Raw genomic sequence first — 19381 nt, 5'->3', positions numbered from 1 at the left:
ACCATCTATGCTACTTATTCTCCGTACCTTCTCTCCCCTTCTCCTCCTCCCACTCCCTTGTTGCTAACCCTCCATGTGATCTCCATTTCTGTGGTTCCACTCTTGATCTAGCTGTCTGCTTAGTTTGCTTTTGTTTCAGGTGTGGTTAATAACCGTGAGTTTGCTGTCCTTTCACTGTTCATATTTTTTATCTTATTTTTTTTAGATAAGTCCCTTTAACATTTCATATAGTAAGGGTTTGGTGATGATGAACTCCTTGAACTTGACCTTATCTGAGAAACTTTTTATCTGCCCTTCCATTCTAAATGAAAGCTTGCTGGATAGAGCAATCTTGGATGTAGGTCCTTGCCTTTCATGACTTGGAATAGTTCTTTCCAGCCCCTTCTTGCCTGTAAGGTCTCTTTTGAGAAATCCACTGACAGTTTGATGGGAACTCCTTTGTAGGTGACTGTCCCCTTATCTCTTGCTGCTTCTATGATTCTCTCCTTCATTTTTATCTTGGGTCATGTAGTTATGACGTGCCTTGGTGTGTTCCTTCTTGGGTCCACTTTCTTTGGGACTCTATGGGCTTCCTGGACTTCCTGGAAGTCTATTTCCTTTGCCAGATTGAGGAAGTTCTTCTTTATTATTTGTTCAAATAAGTTTTCCAATTGTTGCTGTTCCTGTTCCCTTTTTGGTACCCCTGTAATTCGTATGTTGGAACATTTAAAGATGTCCTGGAGGTTCCTAAGCCTCTCCTCATTTTTTTGAATTCTTGTTTCTTCGTTCTTTTCTGTTTGGTTGTTTCTTTCTTCCTTCTGGTCCACTCCATTGATTTGAGTCCCAGTTTTCTTTCCATCACTATTGGTTCCCTGTGCATTTTGCTTCATTTCACTTAGTGTAGCCTTCATTTTTTCATCTAATTTGCTACTAAAATCAGCCAGTTCTGTGAGCATCCTGATCACCAGTGTTTTGAACTGTGCATCCAATAGGTTGGCCATCTCTTTGTCACTTAGAAGTATTGGCTCGGGGGCTTTGAGCTATTTTTCCTCATGAGCCATAATGTTTTGGTCTGTTTACGCCTGTTACGTATGAGGAACGAAGCCTTAGGTGTTCACAAGGGTGGGACAACCAAGTAATTGGGTTGTAATGCTGTATGTTGGGGCAGGGTCAGAGAGGGAGCAATGGCATTTGTTCCACTCTCTTGGATTTTGGTCCCCTCTGCTGCTTCCCACAAGCAAATTGGGCCCTTCTGGTGCTGGTTTCCAGGTGGGCTTGTGTATGTTCTAGGACCCTGTGGGTCTGTCCAAGGAACTCTCCTGTGAGGCTGGGAGCCTCTTCTGGCACCTCAACCCCCGAAAGTTTTTCCAATTGTTGCTTTTAGGCTTTATTTCTTGTTGCTGGGGCCCTGGGTTGTGTGGTCTGTTTCACTGCTCGTTTTTTTGTTTGTTTGTTTGCCTGGTTTATCTGCATGTGAATGTGTGTCCACAGTCAGCCAGCTGCCCTGTGAGCCTTACTGGGTTTGCTCATCTCGTCCTCATGCTCACCCAGGTCCACTAACCACCGCCTTTTCCTGCTGGGACCCCTCTCTGCCAGCCACCAACTCCTCCCCTCTTACCGGTATGGATGAAAGGTTCAATGTTGTCAGACTTCGGTACAGTTCAATTTTCTGTGTGTTTTGTTTGTGCAAGGAGGTACAATGTCTCCACCTGTGCCTCCATCTTGGCCGGAAGTGAGCTTTATTATTTTTATGATGACATGTTTTGGTGTGGGCCTCTTTGGGTCCATCTTGTTTGGGATCTATGCACTTCCTGGAATTGTATGTCTTTTTCCTTCACTGAGTTAGGGAAGTTTTCAGTCATTATTTCTTCAGATAGGTTCTCAAATAGGTCCCTTGCTCATTCTCTTGTACTCCTCGTATTTCTGTGGTATGCATGTTGGTATGCTTCATGTTGTCCCAAAGGTTCTTAAACTCTCCTCATCTTTTAAAATTCTTTTTTCTTTTTGCTGCTCTCCCTGGGTGTTTTTTCTTCCCTTGTCATCTGAATCTCAGATTTAATCCTGCACTTCATCTAACCTGCTGTTTATTCCTCACTGTGTATTATTTGTTTCAGTTGTTGCATTCTTTACTTCCAGCTGGTCCTTTCTTCTGGTTTCTTTTTTTTTTTTTTTTCATGCTGTGGAACATCCTTATAATTGTTACTCTGAGCTCTCTATCTGATAAATTATCTGCCTCCATTTCATTTAGTTCTTCACCTGGAAAATGCTCTTCTTTTGTTTGGGGTCTGGTTTTTGGTTTTCGGGTTTTTTTGTTTTGGGGGGGTGTTTTGTATTCCCATTTTGGCTGCCTCTTTGTGTCTGTTTCTATGTATTAGATCTGGAAAGACTGGTGCAGCCCTTTGTCTGTACTGCCTGTGATTGGTGCTGGACAACCTGTTTGCAGCTATAAGCGAGATACAGCTTATGGCTCCCTCTGCTAGGCTTTGGTGTGTGCAGAAAGAAACACAATGCACACCAAGGCTGGCTTTTACCAGCACAAGTTCTTGGGGAGGGTCAGCTAAAGTCTCAGAGCCCCCAGAGGCCTGCCTTCCTCTGCAGGCTTTCTGTTATGTTTAATCACTGAAATAGTCTCCAGCTGTGCTCCTCAGCAGCCCAGCAAAGCACCACAGGGTGGGTGGGGCCAGATGGATTCCTGTGTGTGCAGCTATTGCTTCCCCCAGCTGATGCTGCATGGAGAAGAGTGCTGCCTGAGAAAGATGGTATCTGCAGTATGGGGAATGAATAATCACAGGGATGCTGGTGGCTGACCCTCAGCTCTCTACACAGTGCCACCATCCACAGACTTTACTCTCATGGCTCTATTATCCTCTGCCCTCCCTCTGCAGGAGCCCAGGGTAAGTGGCTGCAAATACCGTTTGTGTGTTGGCCCATGGAGAGGCACTTTGCATCTTCAGCCATCTCCCTGATGAAAAGAAACTCCACTGCTTTTCTTTTTTTTAATATATTTAATTATTCTTCAAGTACAGTTTTCTGTCTTATACTCCCATCTCAGCCCACCCCCCAGTGCTCCCCACCTCCCTCACATTTCCTCTCCCTGCCTTAGTTTTTGTCCATGTGTCCTTTATACTTGTTCCTGTGAATCTTTTCTTTTTTCCCCTGAAATTCTCTCCCCTCTGGTCCATGTCAGCCTGTTCTGTATTTCAGGGTCTTTGGTCATATTTTGCTTGCTTCTTTGTTTTGTTGTTTAGGTTCCTTTTAAAGGTGAGATCATATGCTATTTGTCTTTCACAACCTGGCTTATTTCACTCAGCATAATGCTTTCCAGTTCCATCCATGTTGTTGCAAAGGGTAGTAGCTCCTTCTTTCTCTCTGCCGCATAGAATTCCATTGTGTATATGTACCACAATTTTTGGATCCATTCGTTTACTGATGGACACCTAGGTTGCTTCCAATTCTTGGCTATTGTAAATTGTGCTGCTATGAACATTGTGGTGCATAGGTTCTTTGAAATTGATGTTTTAAGATTCTTGAGGTATAATCCTAGCAGTGGAATTGCTGGGTCAAAAGGCAGGTCGATTTTTATTTTTCTGAGAAAATTCCATACTGTTTTCCATAATGGTTGTACCAGTCTGCAATCCCACCAACAGTGAACTAAGGTCCCCTTTTCCCCACAACCTCTCCAACATTTGTTGTTTGTTGCTTTGTCTATGATAGCCATCCTGACTGGTGTAAAGTGGTATCTCATTGTGGTTTTAATTTGCATCTCTCTGATAGCTAACGATATTGAGCATCTCTTCATGTGTCTCTGCATATTCTGTATGTCCTCTTTGGAGAAGTGTCTGTTCAAGTCCTTTTCCCATTTTTTAATTGGGTTAGATGTCTTCCTAGAGTGGGGTCGTGTAAGTTCTTTGTATATTTTGGAGATTAAACCTTTGTCTGAGGTATCATTGGCAAATTATGTTTTCCCATACAGTTGGTTTTCTTGCTAATTTAATACTGTTTTCTTTAGCCTTGAAGAAGCTTTTAATTTTGATGAGATCCCATTTGTTTACTCTTTCCTTTATGTCCCTTGCTGCAGGGGATATGTCAGTAAAATGTTGCTGCGTGAAATATCTGAGGTTTTCCTGCCAGTGTTCTCCTCTAGGATTTTAATTGTGTCACGACTTATATTTAAGTCTGTAATCCACCTTGAATTTATTTTGGTGTATGATGTAAGTTGGTGCTCAAGTTTCATTTTTTTGCACATAGCTGTCTAGTTCTCCCAACACCATTTGTTGAAGAGGCTATTTTTACTCCATTTTATGTTACTGCCCCCTTTGTCGAATATTAATTGACTGTAGAGAGTTGGGTTGATTTCTGGGCTCTCTGTTCTCTTCCATTGTTCTATGTGCCTGTTTTTATGCCAGTACCAGGCTGTTTTGATTACAGTGGCCTTGTAATATAGTTTGGTATTGGATATTGTGATCCCTGCTGCCTTGTTCTTTGTCAAAATTGCAGCTGCTATTTGGGGTCATTTATGGTTCCATATAAATTTTGGTACTGTTTCTTCTATGTCCTTGAAATATGTCATTGATACTTTAATAGGTATTGCATTGGATCTGTAAATTGCTTTGGATAGTATGGACATTTTGATGATGTTAATTCTTCCAACTTATGAACACGGTATGTGTTTCCATTTGTTTATCCATTTGTTTATTTCATTTGTTTTCCATGTGTCTTCCTTGATTTGTTCTTCAATGTCGTGTAGTTTCTGTGTACAGGCCTTTTACCTCCTTGTTTAGGTTTATTCCTAGGTATTTTATTTTTCTTTTTGCTGTATCAAATGGGATTTTTTCCTTGATTTCTGCTTCTGCTGTTTCATTGTTGGTATAAAAATATGCCTTTGATTTCTGGATATTGACTTTGTATCCTGCTGTTCTGCCAAATTCATTTATTACGTCTAGCAGTTTTTGGGTAGAATCTATAGGATTTTCCATGTATACTATCATGTCATCTGCAAACAATGACAGTTTTGTTTCCTCCTTTCCAATTTGGATGCCCTTTATTTCCTTTTGTCTGATTGCTGTGGCTAAAACTTTGAATATTATATTGAGTAGAAGTGGTAGAAGTCGACAACCTTGTCTTCCTCCTGATCTTAGTGAAAAGGATTTTAGTTTTTGCCCATTGAGTATAATGTTGGCTGTAGGTCTTACATACATGTCCTTTATTATGTTGAAGAATGCTCCCTCTAGTCCCACTTTGCTGAGTGCTTTTATCATGAATGGGTATTGTACCATATCAAAAGCTTTTTCTGCATCTATTGATATGATCATGTGGTTTTTGTCTTTGCTTTCGTTTATGTGATGTATTACATTTACTGATTTGCAAATATTGAACCATCCTTGCATCCCTGGGATGATTCCCACTTGGTCATCTAGTATGATCTTTTTGATACATTGTTGGATGCGATTTGCCAATATTTTGTTGAGGATTTTAGCATCTTTGTTGATCAGCGATATTGGCCTGAAGTTTTCTTTCTTTGTTGTATCTTTATCTGGTTTTGGAATTAGGATGATGCTGGCTTCCTAAAAAGAGTTTGGGAGTCTTCCAACATTTTGGATTTTTTGGAATAGTTTGTGAAAGATAAAAGTTAGCTCTTCCTTATATGCTTTGTAGAATTGTCCTGTGAAACCATCTGGTCCAGGGCTTTTGTGTGATGGGAATTTTTTGGTTACTGCTTCAATTTCATCTGCTGTTACTGGTCTGTTCAGGCTTTCTGCTTCTTCTTCATTGAGTTTTGAAAGATTCTATTTTCCTAGAAATTTGTCCATTTTACCTAGGTTTTCAAATTTCTTGGCATATATTTCTTTGTAGTAATTTTTTACAATCCTTTTTATTTCTGTGGGGTCAGTTGCAATCTCTCCTCTTTCATTTCTGATTGTGTTTATTTGAGTCCCCTCTCTTCTTTTCTTGATGAGCCTACTTAATGGCTTGTCTATTTTGTTTATTTTTTCAAAAAACCAACTTCTGGATTCATTGATCCTTAGAATTGTGCTGTTAGTCTCTATGTCATTTTATTCTGCCCTGATCTTGGTATTGCCTTCCTTCTACTTGCTCTGGACTGTCTTTGTTGTTGTTCCTCGAGTTCTGGTAGGTGTAGGGTTAGGTTGTTTGAAATGTTTCTATCTTCTTTAGGTAGGCCTGTATTGCTATAAACTTTTCTCTCAGGACTGCCTTTGCTGTGTCCCATAACTTTTGGGTTGTTGTGAGCTCATTTTCATTTGTTTCCAGAAACGTTTTGATTTCTTTCCTAATTTCATTCTTGACCCATTCATTGCTTAATAGCATGCTATTCAGTCTCCATGATTTTATGTGTTTTGAGTTTTTTCCTTTGGGTTTGGTTTCCAATTTCAGCCCCTCGTGATTGGAGAAAATGCTTGGTATGATTTCCATTTTCTTGAATTTGTTGAGGCTTGTTTTGTGTCCTGTCATGTGGTCTGTCTTTGAAAATGTTCCATGTACATTTGAAAGAATCTGTATTTAGCTTGTTTGGGATGAAGGGCTCTATATATATAAGTTAAGTCCATTTCATCTAGGTTGTTGTTTAATGCCACAATATCTTTGTTGATATTTTGTTTGGAAGATATGTCCATTTTTGACAGTGGGGTGTTAAAATCCCCTGCTATAATTGTGTTGCTGTCAATCTCTTTCTTGAAGTCCTCTAAGATTTTCTTTATGTATTTGGGTGTTCCTATATTTGGTACATATATATTTACAATGTTAATGTCTTCTTGGTGTATTCTTCCCATAAGTATTATGAAGTAACCTTCTGAATTCCTCTTTATGGCCCTTTTTTTGAAGTCTATTTTGTTTGATATGAGAATTGCCACCCTGTCCTTTTTTTCTAATTTTTTTGCTTGGAAAATTTGTTCCCAGCCTTTTACTTTTAATCTGTGATGGTCTTTTGTGCTGAGGTGAGTATCTTGTAGGCAGCATATGTGTGGGCCATGCTTTCTTATCCATTCAGTTATTCTCTGTCTTTTGATGGGAGCATTTAATCCACTTACATTTAAGTCTGTTGTTGATAGGTACTTATTCATTGTCATTTTTGTACCTGTGTTCCTCTCTGTCTCTCTCTTTTCCTTCCTTTCCTTAAAGCAGTTTTTTTAGTATTTCTTGTGGAGTTGGTTTGGTGGAGGCATATTCTTTTAGACTTCTTTTGTCTTGGAAGCTCTTTATTTAGCCATCTATCTTCATTGAGAGCCTTGCTGGGTATAGTAGCATTGGCTGCAGGCCTCTGGTTCTCATTACTTGGAATATTTCTTGCCATTCTCTTCTTGCTTGGAGTGTTTCCATTGAGAAGTCAGTAGCTAACTTTATTGGCACTCCCTTTTTCTCCCTTGCTGGCTTTAAGATTGTTTCTTTGTCTTGGAATTTTGCCATTTTAATGATGATGTGTCTTGAAGTGGGCCTCTTTGGGTCCCTTTTGATTGGCACTCTCTGTGATTCCTGAAGTTGTGTGGTTTTTTTTTTTTCTCTCATCAAATTAGGGAAATTTTCCATCATTACTTTTTCAAATAGCTTTTCTATCCCTTGTTCTTGTTCTTGTGTTTCTGGTATTCCTATTATTCGGATATTATTACATTTTCTATTGTCTTGCATTTCTCTTAATCTGTCTTCTTTTTTTTTTTTTGAGCCTCTTTTCCTTTTCTTGGTCCTTCTGGGAGTTTTTTTCTACCTTGTCCTCCAACTCACTGATCTGATCTTCTGCTTCATTGATCCTGCTTTTAATTCCTTCTACTGTGTTCTTCAGTTTAGAAATTGTATTCTTTATCTCCTCTTGGCCTTTGCTGATAGTTTCTATTTTCTTTTTTATGTTAATATAGTTTGCGGTGAGATCATTGTAGCTCCCCTGCAGTTACTGGTAGCTCATTGTGAGCTCTTTGAACTTCCCGATAACCAGTGCTTTGAATTCAATATCTGATAGTTGACTTGTCTCTGTTTCGTCTAACATTCTTTCTGAGGCTTCCTCCTTTTTTTTTATTTGGGGATTGTTTCTTTGTCTTCCTATTGTTTGTGAGACTCTTCTTGTTAGCCTCAGCTTCTAAAGTTGATCTGTTCTGACTCCCTGGGTTTATGGTGTGAACTTCTGTGGTAGAATACCTGTGAATTTCAGTGGTACAGTCTCCTTCAGGTATCTTGATGTTCTCCACTTTCACCTACTGCTTTTGTGTGTGCGTGTGTGTGTGTGTATGTGTGTGTGTGATCAGTTGGAGGGGGAGGCAAAATGGTTTATGACAGCAGACGAGTATTTTAGATATTTATAGTCACAGCTGGTAAAGAAGAGATAAAAGATCTTTAAGCTATATATAGTGTTAACCGTAATCTTCAACCCACCTTGCCACTTTTAAGAAAGGATGGACAAAAGATTAGTCTGTTGTTGGTGAGGGAAAGGCTTGTGAGTTGGATCTAAAAAACAGTGAGGTTGCGTGTGGTCAGATTTTTGAGGTAAAGAATAGTAAATAGGTGTATGTAAATACAGTTAATCACTACAGTAATAGAATTCAGGAACATGTAAAGTGGGCTATGATCCAGGAGATGCATTGTGAAGTATTTACAGTTGCATAGATCAGCTATTATTTACAATAATATTAGCACAATCATATGACAGACTCTATGTGATTTGTCTGAATAGGGGGTATAGAGTTTTCAGTAGTGTGCTAAGGGAAAACAAGTGGCATGAAGTATAGAAAATTAGCAATCCACTGTGGAGGAGAGAACAGGGGAAGCCTGTCCAATAATACAATATAGCCAGCCAACACTAAAGAGGAAGAATACAGCAATACAAAAAGAGGAATACAAAGATACTACTAAAATATAAAAGAAGTGAGAATAATGAAAAATAATACAAATATGTAGCAACTTGTGGCTTCTCCGCTATAGCAAAGTGAAATTTGTCTCTGTGTCTCTACTCTTGTGGAGTAGAGTACTCTTGTCTCTACTCTTGGGATGCCCCCTTTTTCGGTCCCACTCTGGTCTTTTCACAGTTCCCAATTGTTTTTGTCTCGTGTGGGTAAAAGAAAACAAAGCAGCAAACCAATAAAAAGGCAGGAGAAGTGAGGAAAATGCATTAAGTTTGGAAAGAAAAGGACTAAAACAGGAAAAAGGAAAGAGGAACAAAGTATTGAGTGATAAAACAATAATAAAATAAAAAATATATAAGATTACTAAAAAAAAAAAAGTTACTAAAGAAAAAAAAAAACTTCCCTTTTTGGTTTCAAACTGTCCAAACTGGTTTTTCTTGTTGCAGCAGGACCTCTCTGTGGGCTGGGGTGCAGGCTGCCAGATGGGGGTGCGGGTGCCTGCGCACCCACCAGGCTGCCTGGGTCCCATAGGATCTGGCCTAGTCCTTCCCAGTTCTGTGGGGTAACTGAAATGCTTCCACCCCTTCTCTGGATTGCTGCCACGCTGGGTGGAAGCAAGCCAAGCTGCTGTGGCAGGAGAACACCTAAGTCCACTTTCCTAAAAAAACTTCTCCTGAAAGCCTGCCTCTCAGCCCAGCCCAATCCCCAACCAGACCAATGATGACAATGTGCCTCTCAGTTTTCCCCTGGCTGGCGACCACAGAGTCCGCAGTTGAACAGGGCCCTTTGTCCTTGTTACCCTCTCTGTAAACTCAAGCAGACAGGTCTCTGCCTGGTGTTGCCCAGCCTTGCTTACACGGAGAGGGAAGGAGCTGATGACCCAGCTCTCTTCCAACAACCTTGTAGCAGGCCCAAGGCTCCCAAAGAGTCTGCCGTAGATCCGCCGGGTGCCAGGTTCCCAAAGAGTCCGTGGCAGACACCCTGGTACTGTCCCAGACCGATGCCTCTGGGCGCTGGACAAGGGCGCCGGCCCCTGCCTCCGCTACTCTTGTCTTTACTCAGGTCCCTGAGACTCCACTGACCTGCAGCTGTCTAGTCCTTCAGCATCCGTCACAATCTGTGGTCTCTTAATTTCATAAATGCTGGGGAACTGTTGGTTGATTGTGCTGTTCCTCAGTAGATTTGCCAGGATTTTCTCCCATGTGTACAGGAACTGGAATCCACTCCGTCCTACTCTGTCACCGTCTTCCTGTACCGAAACTCCACTGCTTTTCATAGGCAGTGTTATTTGGCTTCCTTTCCCAGTTCTGGTGCTCCTGACTGAGGAGCCCAGGTTGAGGTTTAGACCCTACACTTCCCAGGGGGGGTCTCCCCTGGCCACCGAAATGCCCTTCTAATACTTCTCAGCTGCTCTCTGTGGGAGCCCAGCCAGCTCTCACACCTCCACACTTTCTACCAGTCTCATTGTGGTGACATGGTTACTTCTGTAAGTCCTTAGAAATAAGGCTACACTGTAACTAGTGTTCAGTTGGTTATTCAGGATGATTATTCTATAATTTAGTTGTAGTCCCAGCTTCTATCCTTCTATCTGTTATGCCACAATCTTGGATCTTCATTCTTGAATAATTACTTCATTAGATGTAGAATTCTTGATTGAGAGCCTTTTTCTTCTCTATTTCAAGTATTTCTTCTGCCCTATCTCTTTCTCTTCTCCCTCTTAGATGTCCATAATGCATAAATTGGACTGCTTAACAGTATCCCATAGAGCCCTCTGTATACTTTTTTCATTTTTTTCTGCTCCCCAGACTTGGCAATTTCAATTGTATGATTTTAAGTTTGCTGATTATTTACTCTGCCTGCTCATATCTGCTTTCGATCCTCTGTAGTGGAGCTCTAAATTTCAGCTTTTATATTTTAGCTCTAGTGTTTCTATTTTGTTCCTTTTATAATTTCTGTCTCTTTATTGATATTATCATATTGTTCATCTATCACTTTCCAGGTTTCCTGTTTGCCCATTGTCTCCTTTTGCTCTTTGAGCATATTTTAAGACAGCTGGTGTGAAGTCTTTGTTTAAGAAGTCCAAAGTCTATTTCAGTTCATTATTTTTTTTCTTTGTGGGGTCATACTTTCCTTATGGTTTGTATAATTTGTGATTTTTTTTGAAAACTGGACATTTGAATATTATAAATAACTTTGGAAACCAAATTCTCTTTTTCCTCAGTATTTGATGGTTTTGTTTGTTGAAGGCTTAGCTTGTGTTCAGCAATTGTTCTGACAGATTTTCTTAAACACCAGGAGCTCACTTTGCCTATGCTTGTACTTCTTGCTTACACCAAGACTAGTAGTGAATACTTAGGGTCTTCTCAGTTCTTTTCTGAATATGAATCCTGCTGTGGGCATGCACATGGCTTTCTAAATTACATCCCCTCAGTATATAGCACTTTTCTGTCTTGGCATTAGGCAGTTTATGTACGTCTCAACTGTAATCTTTGGCCTTGGGCAACTGTGGATTTTTTTATTGCCTTACAAGGTGTTTCAGCAATACAAGGCATTTTTCTGCCCTTAGAGAATTCCAAGTTTGGTCAGGCAGTCCTAATTTGCGAACCCTTATCAGTCCTTCAAGTGGCTTCCAGACAAATTAGTACAGACATACAAATTATGAATAAGATCTCTGCTCTTTTTTGAACTATGGGCCAAGGTACCACACTGGGAATGTAAACTCCCTTCTTGAAGACATGTGTAAAGGCAGGGAAGATGTGGGCCAATAGCCAGTGAAAATACCAGAGTGCTTTTTAAATTTTTAAAAATTTGCCTTTTTTTTTATTTGCCTTTTGTTTCTACTCGATTTCTATAAACCATTAGTTGTTTTCTAGAGTTCTGATAAAGTTAGTTCCGACAGTTTCTAGTTGTTTTTTCAAAGTTTCTTGCCCACCCTTATTGGCTTTGTCTGGGTTTGTACATATTTTGTCAGTTATAAAGAAGAATTTTTAAATTTATTGTTATGGTTGTGGATTTGAGTATTTCTTATTGTACTTCTGTTGACTTTTGCCTTATACATTTTGAATCTATGTTATTAGTTATATTCAAATTTAGATTTACCATGTCTGACTTGTGAGCTGAACTTTTAACATTATCAAGTATCTCTGTTATAAATTTTTCCCTTCAATCCACTTTGTCTAAAATTGCTATAACTATACTAGGTTATATTGGATTATCATTTGCATGGTGTATGCTTTCCCATTATTTACTTTCAGCCTTTCTGTATCCTTATGTTTTAGATGTATCTCATGTAAACACATAATTTGGGTCTATTTCACTTTTTCTAGTTTTTAAATGATTTTGTTCACTTACATTTAATGTAAATTACTAAGGTCTATTTTTTCTTGCCCATTTTGTAGACACTACAAAGACCATAAAACACTTAACCTGCATTTACTTTCCTAGTGGCACTTATTTTTTAAATTACAAATGGACTTCCAGTCCCACAACACATTTTTTATACAGTCAGTTTTCATTCATTTGCATATTTACCAGTTGTGTCATTTCATTTCTTCTTACCTCTGATCTTCCATTTGGAATCATTCAGAATGTCCTTTAATTGTATACCAGTGACTGCTTTTTCAGGTTTGGCCTAAAAGTGTCATTGTTTTATCACCATTCTTAGAGGGTGTATTCAGTTGGTCTAGGATTCTAGGTTAACAGTTATTTATGTGCGTTGGCATTTTCATTCTATTGTTATTTAGCTGCCCTTCTTTTTGTTGGAAGTAAGCTGCCAGTCTATTTGTCATTCCTTTAAAGATAATACATCCTTTTTCTTCTGGCTTCTGGTAGTTTCATTTTCAGAAGATTTATTGTGTGGTACCTAAGAATATAAATAATTTTTTCTCTTACTTAGACTTCATAGGGCCTGATGACTCCAGGGTTGATTTTTTTTTAAAAATCAAATTTGGATTTTTTTTCTTTGTCTCTTCCCATACTGCTCCTGCTTCACTCTCCTCCCCCCCCCCTCCTGAGACTTCAGTCCACATTTGAGGTCTCTTACCCTGTCCTTGGTCTCTTATGTATTTTTCTCTTCTTTTGTCCCTTGATACTTTATTCCAGATATTTTCTTTAAATCTTATTTCACACAACTTTTCCTTTGTTTCTAAACTACTGTTAAATCTATGCATTAAGTTTTAATTTTAGGTATTATAGTTTTCAGTTGGAAACTTCATATTTGTTGTCCCCTCACCAACACACACACATCTGCTATATCCTTTTTTATAGTTTCTGGCTCTCTGCCCAAATTCTCAATCATATCTCTTCTATAAAACAGTATTTTATAATTTCCATTTTCTATTTCACCTCGTATTGCCTTGTCTATTGTTGTGAATTTTGAACAAAGTGTGTGTGGGAAGTTGAATTTGAAAATGTATTTGTAAAGAGAATTTGAAGCCTAGAAGATTTCTTACTGTTTTTGTTTGCTGTGGGGCACCTTACACATTTTTAGCCATCTTGTGTAATGTTTCTGGTCAGGGATCTTTACTGTTTAAAAGTCAAAATATCTCTTTATTATTGATTTATTGAAGTTTGCTACATGTTTTTCACTATATGCATTTGGCCCTTGAACAAGCCCAGGGTCAGAGGTGCTGACCCCCATGCAGTTGAAAACCTACACTAGTCAGCCCTCTGCACACATGGGCTCCCAGCCACAGGTTGGAACCACAGCTGACCCCTGAACAACATGGGTTTGAGCTGCTCAAGTCCACTTGTATGTACATTTTTTTCTAACAGTTTATGGCTTGACTTTTTATTTTCTTTTTTTTTAATATATTTTATTTCTTTATCTTTAGAGGGGAAGGGAAGGAGAGAGGGAGAGAAACATCAATGTATGGTTGCCTTTCGTGCGTCCCCTGCTGGGAACTGGCCTGCAGGGAACTGGTCTGCAACCCAGGCATGTGCCCTGACTGGGAATTGAACCTCGATTGTCTGGTTCACAGGCTCACGCTCAATCCACTGAGCTACACCAGCCAGGGCCTTTATTTTCTTAATAGTAAAAGCAAAATGGCAGAGATTTTATCTTGTTGAGGTCCAGTTTATCAGATTTTGTTTGTTTGATAATATTTTAGTTTTATTTAAGGACCATTTGCCTCTTCCAAGACCAGGGATATTGCAGTCAGACTTGTAAACCACCTCAAATTAACTTTTGTGTATGGTTTCATGTAGAGGTAGTTTTCCCACTCACCCCACCCCCTCCCCATTTGTATATTCTGGTCATTACCAGCATGTTGCTTTCCTCAGACATTCATCAAGTGGCTATTCATGTAGGGCCATTTCTGAAGTCACTATTTTGTTCCATTGAGCCATTCTTTTATCCTTTGATAGTATAACATCCTCTTAATCACTGTAGCTTTATAGAAAGCTTAATATTTGTGTAAGATCCAACATTAATCTTCTTCAAGAATTTCTAGATTTTTTTAGGTTCTTAATATTTCTATATACATTTTAGAAAAAGCCTGTTAATTTCTGTAGAATACCCTGCTGGCATTTTGATTGGGATTATATCTGAGTTTTTGATCAACTGGGTAAGATTTGACATATTAACAATATTGAATGCACCTATGAACTTGATTTTTTTCTCTCTCAGCAAAGTTTTATAGTGTTCAGAGTAAAGGTGTTACACATATTTCATTAAATGTATCCCTGGATAGTAGATGTCTTGGAATGCAGTTGTAAATTATACTGTTTAAAGATTTTATTCTCCAGTTGTATGTTAGTATATAGGAATACATTGAGTTCTGTATTTTGTATCCTGCAATCTTGCTAAATTTGCTTGTTAGTTCTAGAAACTGATTTGTTCACTCTTTTGGGTTTTCTCCATATACAATCTTCTCATCTGTAAATAAAGATGGTTTTACTTTTTTCCCCAGTCTGTGCCTCTGTTCCTTGCCTTGCCTTATCTGGAACTTCCCATGCGCCATGGGAAGTTCTGGTCCATGGATTTTAACTAGGAGCAAGAGGGTCTTCAGGGGGATGCATTTGGCACTTCGCATTAGCACTGGGTGGCTGCAGGTTCTGCAGAGTCCCCTCACAGGACTCAGCTGCTGTGCTGTCCTTGAAGGAATGTGGGATTCCTTAGATGCCCTCCCTGCATCTATGAAAAACATCATGTTGGATTCTCCTTTGTGGTATAGGTACAGTAAGCGCAGTCATTGCCACTGGGACAGCAGGATTGCATCCTGGGGCAAGCTCCACTAGGTTGTGATGTTTTATCATTTTTAGTTGTTGGATTAGATCCACCAACATTTTCTGTAGGGGGTTTGAAGTTTGTTGGTGTCCTTTCTTGCAGTAGCCTACTCAGGTTTCTACAGCATAGGCATGTTGGTCTCACCAACTATTACTGTTCACTACCCCACCTTTGTGCTACTTCTCTGGGTTGTAGAGAGCAGAGGGGCTACCCTGCCATTGACTCATAGGCCCTGGGCACATGCCCCTCATAGCTCCCCACTGCTCTGGTCCTCCCATAATGGCACTGACCAAACAGTAGGCCTTTGGTTTGGGGTATCTGATCTCTCATGATGCCTTCAGTGGTCAGGCCCTGACAGGGCAATCTCTGGCTTGTGGACAGCTGGGGTATTGAGCTCAGCATTGGCTGGGCTACAGATTTGGAGAGCAAGGAAAGGTGGACCTCTGCTTCCTGGCCCCACACTGTCAACTCTGGCGTCAGCTGTTAGAAGGTGACCCATGGCAGATTTTGGGACACTCTCTCAAGGATGGAGAAACTGCAGGGACCCTCAGGGCCATTGGGAGAGGCCAGGTGATTACAGCCACACGTGTCCTCGCCCTCTTGTTTTATAGGTGAACACACCTCGAGCAGCAGTGGGGACACCATGTCTGGCCCTGGCACCTGGCCCTCTGCCTACCACAGTCATTCCTGGAACTGCCCTGGCCTTGCCTCTGCTCATACCAGGTATTGCCCTCTCTTGCCTCTCATCTCTACTCTTTGCACTGCCTCTAGGCCAGTACATAAGCCTGCTCTCAGCCCGTTTCCTGGGGTCCCTGGGGAGCCCAGGCAGGGAGCCGAAGCCCTGGCTGGGGACCACCTGGTTGTCCTGTGCTCCCTGAGTTCTTCTGGCCATCTGTGGTCAGCATGCCAGGCCCCAGGCTGTGGATTGTGTAGTTCTGTCTAACTACTTACCAGATGGAATGAGCTGAATTGAGTAACCCAGAGTAGCCGGGCTGTGGTTTGGTCTCCTAGTCCTGCCCCGCCTGCCTGAGGGTGCCCAGTAAAGGGCCTGTGTGAGGGCTGCCCTTGCTTCCTTTATTGCTGCAGACCCCATTTCCTCTTAGGTTCCCATGGCCACTCAGTCTTTATATCCACTTCCGGTACTTGAATCAACGTTTAGGACACTGTAAACATGCTGTAGAATCACAGTGCCTTGAATTTCAGCTTTTCTGTTTCCTAATGGAAAGAAATGTTTGAAAATTCATGTTTTGGAAAAAGTATATTTTATTTACAACTGGTTTGTGCATTGATATCTTTATTTCCCATTTTAAGTTGCAGAGAGATATAAGTGGCTTATAAATCTGAAGCTAGTCTGAACTTTAGTTTTCTGCTGTAAGTGGTACTTTCTGCTGTAAGTTTAGTTTAAAAAACTAAACTAGTGACCTTGAGTATTGAAGAGTTGCAAATGGCAGGGGAGCTCTGCTTCATGTTCATAAAAGGAGGTCTCTCTGGGCTTCTATGTCACTGGTAGCAAACAGATGGACATACACCCTCAACTGTAGCACTGCGGGCACTGTCAGCAGGATGCTTAGGGCTGCATGGTTCCTGGGGCCATGCATTGCTAGCGGCATTTGGTCTCTTAATAAGGAGCGTCAGTAGCTATGTTTGGCTATGTGGAACCTACTGGAAAGTACTAGGTAAGCAGACACACCCTCAGGACCCAAAGCCAGCCAGGGTTGCTATGCGGTGGGTAAGTTAAGGGTGTGTGTTTGCAGTCTCAGGGACATAGGCTGGCACCATCCTCCAGAGATAGCACCACCCCTTTGGCTCTGGGGTCCCACCCACACTCCAGCTGGTCCTTCTTCCTTTTCCATTACCTACACTGAGGCCTATGATCACCTGCACCTCACTCTTTGGCATGCTCACAGGCTGCTCAACCCACCTCTGGCCCCCTGACTGCTCTCCAGGCACCATGGCTACCCAACTAAGGGCGGGGTGTTCCTCCCCTTGAGATGTTGGCAGGACTTCTCCTATGCTGGCACCAAACAGCCCCCAGAGGAAACTAAAGGCTCTGCTTCTCACTGGCTAGGATATTGCTCACCGTCTTCAAGGAGGCAGCTGGTTGAGCTGACCAACTGTGAATTGTAGAATTCTGCTGTATTTCGGAACCTCACTAAAACTGGCTTCCTTAAATTCCATCAATTATATTAGAATTGAATTTTCTGGATGATTATCTTTTGCCAGGACATGATGCTGTACTCAGAGATTTCTTTCTCTGTGATGTGCCCTTTGGTCCTCTGTTGAGTTTAGTGTGCCTGGTTCTTGAGGGCAATGGAAGCCACCCTTCCCTCCAACACTAACCCCACCCGCAGTGCACCAACGTGAGGTTTAGAGTTCTGGCCTTGTACATGAATGGTCAGTGGCACAGAATCCCCAAGATATTGTATATATGAAGGAGGAAAATAGACATTTTTGCGTGAAAATAGTGTGGAACAACATCTTTGTCTTTCTCTCTGTCCACGTAAAAGCTGAACCAGCTAACTTCATAGGGAAGATTGGGGAGGAGAGCTGGCTGGGTGAGCAGGCAGTGTTTGCCATCTCTCTGGTGGGAGCCAGGCATGATGGACTCAACTGTCAGGATCAGGGAATGAGTGTGGGGTGTCAGGTGGGATTCAGTCTGCTGTACACAATGCCCACCAGGTGTGCCCTGGGCCCCAACAGTGGCCAGCCTCTGCATGCTCTGGGCTTGGGTTGTTCTGTTCACTCTGCTTTCAACCATATAGATGTGGGGTGGGCTCTGCCCTATGAACAAAGTGATCCTTGTAGGCAGCTAAACAGTGCACTCGACCCCTGTCCATGTTGGCTGTTTACAAGAAAGCTAGGTTTGCATGACTCTGTGCATGAAGTGTAGGGGGGCGTGTCAGGCTCTAGGCCTCTTGAGAGGAGGATTGGGGCTGGGTCATGGAACAGACTCTCCTGTCCTGTAGGCACAGGGAGGGCCATGGTGCAGGTGTGGTTTTGGGAAAGGTTTCCCTCCTGAACCCCTCTTCTGCAACCTCCACCCCATGGAGCTCAGCATGTGTTCCTGGCCATATGCCCTTGATGACTTCATACTTAGGGGCCTGTGCCCCTGCCTGCATTCACTCAGGCTAGGGCTCACAGTGCCCTGTGTTCCACCCAACTGGGGTGGCTGCCCAGGTCTACAAGTCCTACACTCCTACTGAGATGCACTCAGGCTTTGTGCCTCTGTTCACAGAACATTGGGAATGACCAGTTGCATTTGATGCCTCATCTCAGGGCTGGCTTTGATCAAAGGCCAGGGCATTGTGGGGTTGCTGTGTCCAAGGATCCAGAGGTAGCTTGCTCCCTGTCCACTCAGGCTGGATGTGCTGGAAGGTGCTGTCTGGTTTGGGGCACTTGCTCAGTGCAGAGGTGGCCAGCAGGCTGGGGTTGCCGGGTCCATCTTCACAGGGACAGTCAGGATTTCTAGCCCCCTGAGGAACACATCTGCTTTGGGGTCACTGCTCCACCTTCCAGGGCCTGGTGTCACCATGTAGTCCCTATAATGAGCTATGGTGGTTTTGTTTTCTAGATTCTGAGAGTGAGAAGCCCAACTGAGCCCAGGCTGGCTGACCCGACCCAGACGCCAGACCCTGTGTCATCATACAAAGAAGGCGGGTCTGCACCTCATGTCAGTTCACACTGTTTTGTAACCACTTTCTAAGCATTTTTTAAATTCACAATTGGAAACACAAATGTAACGCAACAATAAAAAGTATTTTGGGGGAAAAAGGACTTTGGTTTTTCAAACTCTCCTTTTCAGTGGTCCTAGACAGGCCATTGGCCTGAGATGGCAGTGAGTAGGTACAAGTGCTGGAGCATCTCTAGGGACCACAGAGCAGGACAGTCTGGGGCACCCTTAGCCAAAGGTTCTGGTTGTGATGATGAACCCTTTGCAGTTTACAGGATGCTACAGTGCCCCTCTTAGTTCAGGGTCCTTGCATCTGATAGCAGCCAGGACACATCAAATGGGTGACAGAGTCACACACCTCTTGGGGAAGCAGTCTGGGCCCTGGATGGCAGGTAGCCTCTTCAGGCCCAGGGTAACACCCATTCTTTGCAGGGCCCACAAGGCTGAGCAGCAATGCTAATCTCAGGTGATGGCTCCTGGCCTCCAGACTTGTGGCTTTGCACACACAGCTCTATTCATTCTGCTGACCCTTTGGCCATCCTGCTCCAAGGCATGTCACCCCTCCCCACAATATACACACCCTGGCACAGGACACCCCACTGACCTGGAATGGCTCTTTCTCCACATGCACTGTCAAGAGAGGCTGGCCTGGGTCTGAGACCC

The 19381-nt window shown here is 42.0% G+C and overlaps 1 protein-coding gene across 10 annotated transcripts in view; it reads left to right on the top strand.

The window, feature by feature from the left end:
• Positions 1-18807, top strand: part of WNK2 (WNK lysine deficient protein kinase 2) — a 149328-nt gene extending 130521 nt beyond the window's left edge. For all 10 annotated transcript variants that reach the window (XM_037138344.2, XM_053662648.1, XM_053662656.1 and 7 more), the window contains 2 exons: positions 15660-15771; positions 18620-18807. In XM_037138344.2, the coding sequence (XP_036994239.2) occupies positions 15660-15771; positions 18620-18645 (138 nt within the window). In that variant the 3' untranslated portion in view covers positions 18646-18807. The remainder of the gene's footprint in view (positions 1-15659; positions 15772-18619) is intronic.
• The last annotated feature ends 574 nt before the right edge of the window (positions 18808-19381 follow it).

The sequence above is a fragment of the Artibeus jamaicensis genome, unplaced genomic scaffold (genome assembly GCF_021234435.1).
Source record: "Artibeus jamaicensis isolate MK-2021 breed Jamaican fruit bat unplaced genomic scaffold, CSHL_Jam_final contig_264, whole genome shotgun sequence".
Taxonomy (NCBI): domain Eukaryota; kingdom Metazoa; phylum Chordata; class Mammalia; order Chiroptera; family Phyllostomidae; genus Artibeus; species Artibeus jamaicensis.
The sequence above is the reverse complement of the archived record's forward strand: the minus strand, read 5'-3'. Positions and strand labels throughout refer to the sequence as shown.